This window comes from Stegostoma tigrinum, chromosome 29 (assembly GCF_030684315.1).
Source record: "Stegostoma tigrinum isolate sSteTig4 chromosome 29, sSteTig4.hap1, whole genome shotgun sequence".
In the NCBI taxonomy this organism is placed as follows: domain Eukaryota; kingdom Metazoa; phylum Chordata; class Chondrichthyes; order Orectolobiformes; family Stegostomatidae; genus Stegostoma; species Stegostoma tigrinum.
This window is the reverse complement of record NC_081382.1, coordinates 2,128,542-2,141,427: the sequence shown is the minus strand read 5'-3', so window position 1 is coordinate 2,141,427 and position 12,886 is coordinate 2,128,542. Positions and strand designations below refer to the sequence as shown.

Here is a 12,886-nt window from a genome sequence, read left to right as displayed (position 1 = left end):
AAGTAGTCAGCTTTAATACAAAGTATTTTAGAATTGTAGATATTTCAGTTTTAAGTTTCACTGCACAAACACATAAGAACGTAAGAACTAGGAGCAGGAGTAGGCCATTTGGCCCTTCAAGTCTGCTCCGCCATTCTATAAGATCATGACTGATCTTTTCGTGGCTCAGATCCACTTAACTGCATTCTCACCATATCCTTTAATTCCTTTATTGTTCAAAAAAATCTACCTTAGCTATAAAAATGTTTACTGAAGTAGCATCAACTACTTCACTGGGCAAGGAATTCCATAGATTAACAACCCTCTGGGTGAAGAAGTTCCTTCTCAATTCAGTCCTAAATCTGCTCCCTCTAATCTTGAGGCTATACCCTCTTCTCCCAGCTTCACGTGCCAGTGGAAACATCCTCTCTATTTCTATCTAATCTATTCCCTCAAGAATTTTATATGCTTCTATAAGATTCCCCCCTCAGTCTTCTGAATTCCAATGAATATAATCCCAATCTACTCTCAGTCTCTCCTCATAAACCAATCCCCTCAGCTCCAGAATCAACCTAGTGAACCTCCTCTGCACCCCCTCTAGTGCCAGTACGTCCTTCCTCAAGTAAGGAGACTAAAACAGTACTCCAGGCGTGGCCTTACCAGCACTTTGTACAGCTGCAACATAACCTCTCTGCTTTTAAACTCAATCCCTTTAGCAATGAAGGGAAAAATTCCATTTGCCTTCCTGATTATTTGTTCTACCAGCAGACCAACCTTCTGTGATTCACTGACAAGGACACTCAGGTCCCTGTGCATAGCATAGCCAGAATTTCCAAACACGAGTCAGAAGGTAACGGCTGAGAATATTGTATCTGAGAGTAATGAAGGCTGACACTCCTACTGTGGCACTAAGGTAGTGTTGCAATCTTTCAGGTGAGACATGAAACCAAGACCTCTCAGGTGGAAGGAAAAGATGCCACAGCACTAGTTTGAGGAATTATCCCTAGTGTCCTGGTCAACAGCCTCATTTAACAGCACAAACATATGTGGTTACTATCACTTCAGTATTTGCTGCTGTTTTCTAAATAATGACAACAGCTAAACTTCTTGGCTGCTAAGCACCTTGGCACATCCTGAGGTCATGAAAGATGATTTACTTTTAATTCATCCTGGACTAATGCAGCTGCATGTTGCTGTTCAAGGCTTAACCTAATGTTTTCTGGATCAGCCCCTGACTGTCCCAGGGCACTACAGGTGTAGTTTCTGTATTATGGACACATGAGCTCATGATCATCTGATTTAAAGGAGACAATGCTATCTCTGGTTCAGGGCAGCATATGCAACATTTGGGCAATGGGAGAAAACTAACTAACTTTGGGGAATGTCCACAATCAGATTCAGTACCTACACAAAACACCAGCGTATTTTCACCACCTGTATAATAAATGGATCAGAACTTTTACAGATTATTCAGACCCCATCTCTGCATCAGTCCACAAAGATCGAACTGCACTAATCCTATTTTTCCACTTTTGGCCCTTAGCCCTGGAGACAATGGCAACACAAATTAACATCCAAATACTCCTGAAATGTTGAGAGTTTCAGACTCAACCACTCTGTCAGGCAGTGAGCTCTGGACACCCACCACTTAATGAGTGAAAACATTTCTCATCAACTCTCCCCTTAGCCTTCCACCTGTTATCTTAAATCTATAGCCCTTGGTTTTTCACCTCACTACTAATGGAAAAAAGTGCCTTCCTATCCACTCTATCTAGCCCCTCCTCATCATATGCACCTTGAACAGGTTCCCCTCTCAACCTTCAAGGACCGCAACTTTCCCCCCACAGTGATCGAGAACGCCCTTGACCGCGTCTCCCGTATTTCCCGCAACACATCCCTCACACCCCGCCCCCGCCACAACCGCCCAAAGAGGATCCCCCTCGTTCTCACACACCACGCCACCAACCTCCGGATACAACGCATCATCCTCCGACACTTCCGCCATCTACAATCCGACCCCACCACCCAAGACATTTTTCCATCCCCACCCGTCTGCTTTCCGCAGAGACCACTCTCTCCGTGACTCCCTTGTTCGCTCCACACTGCCCTCCAACCCCACCACACCCGGCACCTTCCCCTGCAACCGCAGGAAATGCTACACTTGCCCCCACACCTCCTCCCTCACCCCTATCCCAGGCCCCAAGATGACATTCCACATTAAGCAGAGGTTCACCTGCACATCTGCCAATGTGGTATACTGCATCCACTGTACCCGGTGTGGCTTCCTCTACATTGGGGAAACCAAGCAGAGGCTTGGGGACCGCTTTGCAGAACACCTCCGCTCAGTTCGCAACAAACAACTGCACCTCACAGTCGCAAACCATTTCCACTCCCCCTCCCATTCTTTAAATGACATGTCCATCATGGGCCTCCTGCAGTGCCACAATGATGCCACCCGAAGGTTGCAGGAACAGCAACTCATATTCCGCCTGGGAACCCTGCAGCCTAATGGTATCAATGTGGACTTCACAAGTTTCAAAATCTCCCCTTCCCCCACCGCATCCCAAAACCAGCCCAGTTCGTCCCCTCCCCCCACTGCACCACACAACCAGCCCAGCAGTTCCCCTCCACCCACTGCATCCCAAAACCAGTCCAACCTGTCCCTGCCTCCCTAACCTGTTCTTCCTCTCACCCATCCCTTCCTCCCACCCCAAGCCGCACCCCCATCTACCTACTAACCTCATCCCACCTCCTTGACCTGTCCGTCTTCCCTGGACTGACCTATCCCCTCCCTACCTCCCCACCTATACTCTCTCCACCTATCTTCTTTTCTCTCCATCTTCGGTCCGCTCCCCCTCTCTCCCTATTTATTCCAGAACCCTCACCCCATCCCCCTCTCTGATAAAGGGTCTAGGCCCGAAACGTCAGCTTTTGTGCTCCTGAGATGCTGCTTGGCCTGCTGTGTTCATCCAGCCTCACATTTTACTATCTTGGATTCTCCAGCATCTGCAGTTCCCATTATCCCCTCTCAACCTTAGCTGCTCCAAAGAAACAACCCAATCTGTTCAACCATTCCTTAGAACTCAGACCTGCAGCGAAGACAGCATCCTGGTAAATCTTCAAATAATTTTAAACCACCATATTACAATGGTCACATGACCAGTATTATTCAACCAAGGAAAACTCTAACGGTCCCACACCTGGGCTGCCTATGAGGCAGTCTTGATCAGCTCTTCCCACAATTTGAGGACGCTTTTCAAATATTTAAATATTTTCAAAGTTTAGTGTGTGAAGTAACCATTCAGCCCCTCAAGCCTGCTCCACCAATTACTAAGATCCTAGCTGATCCAGCAGTATTTTGAATAGCACATTTTCATCAACACTCAATAATGTTCGAGTCTCCTGAAAATGTCTACTCAGTCTTAAAAATTTTCAATGACCGTGCCTCCACCACCTTCTGTAGCAGCAAGATGCACAGCAGAAATTCACCAAAGATCCTGAAGCAGCAGCTGCCAAACCCATGACCACCTCCATCTAGAAAGACAAAGGCAGCAGATATATGGGAACAACATCCTAACTTGGAAATATATCGCTGTTCCTTCCATGTCACTGGGCCAAAATCCTGGAATACTTTCCCTGAAGGCCTAGTGGGCCTACCCACAGCAGGTAGCAGTTCAACGCCATCTTCTCAAGGACGACTAGAGATTGGCAATAAATGGTCAGCTAGCAATGACCACATCCAATGAATGAATAAAAATAAGATGCACAAACTGCTTAGAAAGAAATTAAAACATTTTTGAAGTGTATTTGTACTTTAATGTATCAAAAATGTTCTAAAGCTACTAAAGGAGGTCAGAACCATAAAATTCAAAGCACAGAAGGTCATTCAGCCTAAATTACATTTGTGCTGACTTTCTTAGAGTATCTGACCGAGTCCCCACATTCTCACCTTTTTCACGTAGCAGTAAAAATGTAAAATACTATCCTCTAATTTTCAATCCTGCTATCAATGGGAATTGTTCTCTGTCCAGACCCCTCATGATTTTGAATACGTGGGTCAATCTTCTCATTTTCAACAAACCCAATTCCCAGTTTTTCCAAATGATCCATATAACTGAAATCTCTAATTTCTGGAACCATTCTTCTGAATTTTTACTTCATAATCTCTAATACTTTCACATTGCTCCTGTAGTGAGTTGTCCAGTTTTGGGTACCAGAGGCCGAATCGTTACTTTCAACAGTTTCATCATTTACTTTTCGTTTTATAATTTGTGCTCCTGCTGAGAAATCCAGGAATGCTGTTTGTTATAATGGCTGCAGTCTCAACTTGTCCTGCCACCTTCAGGTGATTTATACACCAGTACAGCCAAGTACCTCTACTCTTGAACTCCTTTAAAACTGTATTCTTTATTTTGTACAGTCGCTCTACACCTTTCAAAAGTGAATCACATTACACTTCTCAGCATTCAATTTCATTTGCTACTTGTCTGCCAACTCTACCACCCTGTCTGCTGTTTTAAAGTTTAACACTAATCTCATGATTCACAATACATTTTAAGCTATTGTCACATTTTGAAATGGTGCCCTCTGTACATAATAAGGATCTAGATCCTGAATATAGGTTACCATGACTCTTTCTCACTCAACCAATTTCATATTGAGATATTGTATTATGATTCTCTTTACCAACTCACTCACAAACTGTTTACGATGCCATGTTTCCATTCATTCATTCATAACTCTTTACTAACTCATTCTCAAGCAAACTGTGTTTACTATGCCATGTTTCCATTCACAAAACTGTTAAACTAAACATCCCTTCCAACCAATTACTTCTTCTTTACACCTTTCAATTCTTATCGACCCCATGCTGCAAGCAGCATTTAGGCCTGTTTCTGTATCAAAGGCTACCCTGAATAAGTGTTAATACCCTAACCTACTCAGAACAATGCCAACCCTGCCATTATGTCTCTACAACTCATTCAAAACTATGGAAAGATTATAATACTAATTAGCCCTCAGCAACCGTCTCTCGGGACCTGAACAGGTTGCACAACATCAAACAGTTTCTTCTGCTGGTATGTACTTTTTAAATACGTATTATATAAGGCTGCTATCCCTTTATTATCAAAACAGCACTTCTGTGAAACTGCATGAATGTGTAAGAACTGTCAAAATCAACAATAGTAAATGAAATCTAACAACCCAGCTGCGGGAGATCAATTTAATATTTTACATAGAACATTACAGCACAGTACAGGCCCTTCGGCCCTCGATGTTGTGCCGACTTGTCGTAGCGATCTCAAGCCCATCTAACCTGCACTATTCCATGTACGTCCATATGCTTATCCAATGACGACTTAAATGTACCTAAAGTTGGCGAATCTACTACCGTTGCAGGCAAAGCATTCCATTCCCTTACTACTCTGAGTAAAGAAACTACCTCTGACATCTGTCCTATATCTTTCACCCCTCAATTTTCTATTCTTTTATTTAGTACACGTATAACTTCTCACTTATTTAGATCATACAGGTCTACCATTTCTCTAACTAATATTAATGGCAAAAGGACTGACACCTCTTAATTATGCAAACTCAGGCCAGGCAGACATTCTAATCCCACCAGGGGTAACAGCCAGCAATTAGCAAGTGCTTAAACTATCTTCTGCTTTCCCAGGCCAAGATGTCACACAAACATGTGTACAATAGATACAACCATGTGACTCCAAAATGCTAAAATTTTAATGTATGTAAAAAACTACGTATAAAAGAGGCTAGTGTAAACCTATACTTCGGATTCCATTGCTATGGTGGGTGATCAATAAAGAGGCTGTTGGTATTGCACACAATCCCACAATATCTATATTATTGTCACTCAGTCAATTTCATATCCATGCCATTACTGTCCCTTTTCTTCCATGAGACTGTGATGGAAAGTACCTTCCTGACAAAACCATTAGCACACTCTACATGCTGATCTACAGCTCATTCAGTGGAGGTCAAACAGGCTGCCATTTACTGGGGTTTATATTAAGAAAATTAATAAATTGTTTCCTGGTAACTGACTCCAATGTATTTCCTGGTACTGACGTAACCTGGAATTGAATAGGCAAGGGGTTCATTCACTGGGTCACAGTTCTCAGTAGTTAGCTTAATGCCTGATACTCTTCAAATCAGCAACATTGTCTTTATCAATAACCACGAGCATCTTTCACTAAAACTAGACTCTGCAGAGCTTCAAAAAGACAGAGAAGTCAGCGGAGACTGCAGATGGGTGACAGATGAAGGAGAAAAAAAACCCAACAGTTCCCTCAAGTTCAGTGGGATTTCCTCAGCATTTGATGAGTTTACCAGGACAGTTTCTAGCACAGAACCCATTCTTTGTGTTTCTTAGCAACCTGACAGAAATAGCTTCAGGAATGCTTGTTTTACCTTTCGGCAATCACTGCTCTTGCAGTCTCTCATTCAGTGATGAGTTTCCATTATGAATTTGCTCGTGAAGTAGTCATGTGTTACATTTCTGAACTCAAACATGCACACATACACGATCACAAGGATTTTCTGACTCCAACCAAAGTGACATGGAAAATGAGAAAATCAAATCAAAATTCTACCTCCAGTACAGAATGTAAAAGGCATGTCAATCCAAGAACCTGCTTGTGGTTTTACAGATAATATTCACTCATTTGAATTAAAAACAAAGCGCTGGAAAAACCCAACAGGTCTGGCAGCCAATGTTGAAAGAAAGCAGAGTTACCATTGAGTTCAATATAACCTTTCCTCAGAACCAAGCCTGAGTTTCTCCAGCTTTTTGCTTTTATTTCGGATTTCCAGCCTGACTGATTTGAGCCTTAAAATTTTGTTAATCAATCCTTTCAGAGATGTTATAAACACACCTGTGCATCAGGCAGACTTGAACCTGGGCTTTTCTGATCGGAGGTAGGGTCACTACCACAGAGCCTTGATCTCAGCCCCAAATATAATTGCAATAATTTCACTCTTCTGCTCAATCACACAACTGAAGTGACAAAGTTCGAACTGCGTACAGACTAGGGATTACCTTTCCAGCAGCTCCAAATTCCTAATCAAAATGCATATAGTTTTCTCCCAAAACCTGCAGCACATTAAGAAGCCTTAGAGGATAAAGTGCAGAGCATCATTCTGTGCAAGTGTAGGCTACAGAGCTTCGACTGATGCAGTGTTCAGCTCTTGCCAAGAAACTTGGTATCACGGCACTGAAAGGTATCTGCTGATTGGAAAACTAATCTTCTGTGTAGTCTTCCATCAAGCATTACAATGGATTCAAATAAATAACTTAGAACCAGGTATGATGGACTCAATAGGCTTGTCTTACAGGCGATAACTGAGCTGTGAACATTTATGGCTCTCACACTGATCATCCTCCTATTCAAAGTCAACAGTCAACATTAGAAGGCATTGCTTCACGTATCACTCAGTGATATAAATTGACATTGCTCCATGGACAATATAATGGGGGCATCAAGGTGAAGCAAAATCCATTCGTACTTCCCAGCAGTAACAAGAATGTTTTCTGTACCCACGGTAGACCAAAACACATCTTCCCCTGAGGACCACTCTTCTTCCAGGACTCCACACCTCAAGTCTGTCAGTGACCCTAAACCCTAGAGGTATACCTTACATCACATTGAGCCTACAACTATCCACATCACCTCCCTTCCCGAACCCAACACAACATCCCTGGAATATTTTCCAAGTTCTAGCCCATCCTGGATAGATAATCACAAATTAATATTGATGAGAGGGGTCTGAGTGTGGCAGATGAAATTTCATGATAAATAAATTATAATGTATATGGGTGGGACTGATACTAGACATGTGAACAGTATTACAGAGTCAAAATTAAAGATTGCCAGAGTGGAAGCAAGCTGAATATTGCAACATGACAGTCTTAAAAGGCATATGACAAACACCTAAGTACTATAACAAAAGTAAATAGACATATAGTTAAATGAGTAAACATAACCAGCAGGATCACCAAATGGTTCTTATACAAGACATTTCCACACTCTGCCAGTCCTCATGGAGGAGCATGGTATTCCCCTAAAAAGGCTGAGGAGGATCACTAGATTAAAACTAACTGAAAAATGCTTACTATCCCAGGTTCAGAAATCTTGCACTTATTACACTAGAAAAGTGTAGACACGAAGGATTCTTGGCTGAAGTATTTAAAATAATTGATGCCTAAGTTTAATGAGCAAGAGGTTATATAAGTTACTTTAAGTCACTGAAAGCAAGGAGATGTGCATACAGGTACACAGTAGGTGTGTTGGGCATTTGTGTAAGTACGGTGGACTATTACTTTAAGAGTCCAATCACATGATAATGACATCACCTGCCCGACAAACACTGGTGACAGGAATAAAACTGTTTCAAGATCCACTGGGTCAAGCAAAAAAATGTACTGTGACACTCACTGCAGCTTTTGGAGGCGCTTCCATAAAAATCAAAACATCACCGCACCGAAGCCGATACAGGCAGCAAAAAACAGGAAATCACCCAGAGAATAGGTTAAGTGTAGAAGCAGCTTACTGCAAGAGTTCTACCCTGAAGGAAAACAGAATAACAAGTACCCGACATAGAAGAAAACGTCCTAAACTTGTGATGTAGACTTAGAAAGAAACAGGCAGCCTCAGGAATACTATCAGAGATAATGGGAACTGCAGATGCTGGAGATTCCAAGATAATAAAATGTGAGGCTGGATGAACACAGCAGGCCAAGCAGCATCTCAGGAGCACAAAAGCTGACGTTTCGGGCCTAGACCCTTCATCAGAGAGGGGGATGGGGAGAGGGAACTGGAATAAATAGGGAGAGAGGGGGAGGCAGACCGAAGATGGAGAGTAAAGAAGATAGGTGGAGAGGGTGTAGGTGGGGAGGTAGGGAGGGGATAGGTCAGTCCAGGGAAGACGGACAGGTCAAGGAGGTGGGATGAGGTTAGTAGGTAGCTGGGGGTGCGGCTTGGGGTGGGAGGAAGGGATGGGTGAGAGGAAGAACCGGTTAGGGAGGCAGAGACAGGTTGGACTGGTTTTGGGATGCAGTGGGTGGGGGGGAAGAGCTGGGCTGGTTGTGTGGTGCAGTGGGGGGAGGGGATGAACTGGGCTGGTTTAGGGATGCAGTGGGGGAAGGGGAGATTTTGAAACTGGTGAAGTCCACATTGATACCATATGGCTGCAGCGTTCCCAGGCGGAATATGAGTTGCTGTTCCTGCAACCTTCGGGTGGCATCATTGTGGCAGTGCAGGAGGCCCATGATGGACATGTCATCAAGAGAATGGGAGGGGGAGTGGAAATGGTTTGCGACTGGGAGGTGCAGTTGTTTGTTGCGAACTGAGCGGAGGTGTTCTGCAAAGCGGTCCCCAAGCCTCCGCTTGGTTTCCCCAATGTAGAGGAAGCCGCACCGGGTACAGTGGATGCAGTATACCACATTGGCAGATGTGCAGGTGAACCTCTGCTTAATGTGGAATGTCATCTTGGGGCCTGGGATGGGGGTGAGGGAGGAGGTGTGGGGACAAGTGTAGCATTTCCTGCGGTTGCAGGGGAAGGTGCCGGGTGTGGTGGGGTTGGAGGGCCCCACAACCCCACCACACCCGGCACCTTCCCCTGCAACCGCAGGAAATGCTACACTTGTCCCCACACCTCCTCCCTCACCCCCATCCCAGGCCCCAAGATGACATTCCACATTAAGCAGAGGTTCACCTGCACATCTGCCAATGTGGTATACTGCATCCACTGTACCCGGTGCGGCTTCCTCTACATTGGGGAAACCAAGCGGAGGCTTGGGGACCGCTTTGCAGAACACCTCCGCTCAGTTCGCAACAAACAACTGCACCTCCCAGTCGCAAACCATTTCCACTCCCCCTCCCATTCTCTTGATGACATGTCCATCATGGGCCTCCTGCACTGCCACAATGATGCCACCCGAAGGTTGCAGGAACAGCAACTCATATTCCGCCTGGGAACGCTGCAGCCATATGGTATCAATGTGGACTTCACCAGTTTCAAAATCTCCCCTTCCCCCACTGCATCCCTAAACCAGCCCAGTTCATCCCCTCCCCCCACTGCACCACACAACCAGCCCAGCTCTTCCCCCCCACCCACTGCATCCCAAAACCAGTCCAACCTGTCTCTGCCTCCCTAACCGGTTCTTCCTCTCACCCATCCCTTCCTCCCACCCCAAGCCGCACCCCCAGCTACCTACTAACCTCATCCCACCTCCTTGACCTGTCCGTCTTCCCTGGACTGACCTATCCCCTCCCTACCTCCCCACCTACACCCTCTCCACCTATCTTCTTTACTCTCCATCTTCGGTCCGCCTCCCCCTCTCTCCCTATTTATTCCAGTTCCCTCCCCCCATCCCCCTCTCTGATGAAGGGTCTAGGCCCGAAACGTCAGCTTTTGTGCTCCTGAGATGCTGCTTGGCCTGCTGTGTTCATCCAGCCTCACATTTTATTATCTTAGCCTCAGGAATACCTTGTTTTAAATGTGAAGAAGTGAGACAGTGCTAAAATCTTCATGATACTTCATGCACCACAAGCCATTTCCATTTTTAAAAGGTGGCAGGAAATTTTGACACAATGGGACTGTATGTTGAAAACAGACAGACCTGGAACTCCTGCACAGAGAGATTCCATTGTCATCTTTATGCAAACAAAATTGAAGCAGATACATTTGTACTGCATTCCTGAGTGTTATGGAGGGTTAAACTTCCAATCTCCTGAGTCTGGTCGTGCCATAGGACAGGTTTCCAAAATTTATGCAGAAATAGAAGAAATCTGTTTTTTCACCAAAACCAGTGATAATTGCTGGATGGTTTAGAACTCATAAATACAATCGACATGACAGTGCATTTATCTCACAGTCTGTAGTAATTTTAAAGACATCAGTAGAATTCTGTAAATTCAGGGATAACAGAAATCATGCTCTCAGAGATAAACTTGTATGTGGTTTAAGACGTGATGCAACCCAGAAGAGAATACAGATGCAAAGGAACCTAAAAGGAAGCATTGGAACTAGCAATCTTGATGGAACCAGCATGGCAAGGAAACGCAACAGCTAAACTTGAGCATAAGTGCTCACAAAATGACAGCTGAGAGACGAACATCAAAGCAGACTCAAAATTACCAGCTGTGTGGAAGAACAAGCTGTACAGCAGCAGATTGCTGGTATAAGACTACTTTATGAAGCTTCAGCAAAAAAAAACCAGACACATTGAAGAGGCATGTTTGAGGAAGAAAAAAACAACAACATACAGCAAAATTAAAGGAATATGAGGAAACTGTTTTGCCCCCAGAGAGTGCAGGCATCTGAAACATACTTCCTGAAAGGGCAGTAGAGGGGAAGACACTCCTGGCCCATTTGCAAGGTGGTTGGATATGTACCTGAACACCTGTAGCCTCTAGGGATACAGATCAAGTGCTGGAAAGTGGGAATGAGTAGCTTGTTTCTTGTCCTGTGCAGACAAGATATATAGAGAGGCCTCTTTCTGTGCTGCACCTTTCTCTACATTTTCAAAATGTTCTAAATATCTGAAGAGGAGGCATGTGCAGGGATTTGAGGAAGGGTTGGGGCAAGGGAAGTCTGTCAATTCCTCCTTAGAACAGCCTGCACAGACATGATGAGTTATATAGCTTTTTTCTTTGTTGTAATGATATGATTCGATGATACATTTTAAAGATAAATGTTTGTGATGTGGACAGTTCTTAAGAATTGAGGAACAACTTACAGATCAAAGTTCTTTGACACACAATGTCATGTTGCAGGGGGAGAGGTCACAATAAAATGGCATTCTGCAGATCACATCTAACAAGCATCGTTAGTAAACCAAATGACTTTGGATGGAAAGCAATTGGAGCCCTAAGAGGGCTGCTCACATGCCTCACAGATGTGAAGTGATGAAACACCTACAGTTCATAGTTCTGGTCCTCAGTTTCATTCTGTACAGACAGTTCTTCCAGTGTGGCATCGATATCAAGTTGGTTGGTCTCCAGCTGCCTCAATAACGTCTCTCGCTGTAGAAAGAGAAGAATCAGTGAACATTCCAGAAAACAGGGTAACCACTCACCCACAATCCCAAATCAAGAGATTACCATCAACTCCTCAGGTTCATTGTTGTGGGTGGATTTCCCTCAAACTGGATCCTTAAAAAAGCTCACCATTAGATAAACAATTCTTCTTCCCATCACACCATTTCTCAATTCTATCTACTATTGATATTGAGCAGTTCTCGCTCCTGATCTAGTTCCCTTCTTCTGGTAAGTTCCAAATGCTGCATCATACATGCTCTTTATCTTCACCATGGTGAACTGAAGATTTGTTTTTCATTTCCAACATATTCTTCCTGAGACAACCTCTCACCTCCCTCAGGCTTACCATCCCTGACCAAAGACTAGACTTGGTAAATGGACCACCTGTTTTTTACCTATGAAAGCAATTGGGAGAGGTTAACTTTGAATCTAGCAACCACAGTGAGGTGAGACAGTCTACAAACAACAATGCAAACATCTCTAAATTACAAAAGCAAGAATTTTTATCATATTTTAGAAACCCAGTATTAGCATGATAGCTGGATTCTGACATAGTGGGACCCTTGGTTAGAAATAAAAGGGATGGGCAGATCTAGTCTACAACTCTCATGCTCACATTCAACCTTCAAACAATCAGAGAGATGTACACAGAATCTGAGTTTTCAGACCAGGTTACGGTAACATGGGAAAAATACTTGTTCTCCTCAGCTGGCAGGTGGATACAGCAATGCTTTGAGAGTTGGTTGAAGTAACTGCCTTGAACACAGTGGAACTCCTATAATGCTGGCCTGTGGCACAGCCACAAAAACAAGCAAACAGTTTTCACCTCTCCTAGTGATTCCAAA

At 44.0% G+C, this 12,886-nt stretch overlaps 1 protein-coding gene across 1 annotated transcript in view; it reads right to left on the bottom strand.

Annotated features, from left to right (window-relative positions):
- LOC125465439 (rab-like protein 6) overlaps positions 1 to 12,886 on the bottom strand; it is a 119,019-nt gene that overhangs the window by 24,522 nt on the left and 81,611 nt on the right. Inside the window, exon 8 of the mRNA XM_048558966.2 lies at positions 11,923 to 12,026. Coding sequence (XP_048414923.1) covers positions 11,923 to 12,026 — 104 coding nt within the window. The remainder of the gene's footprint in view (positions 1 to 11,922; positions 12,027 to 12,886) is intronic.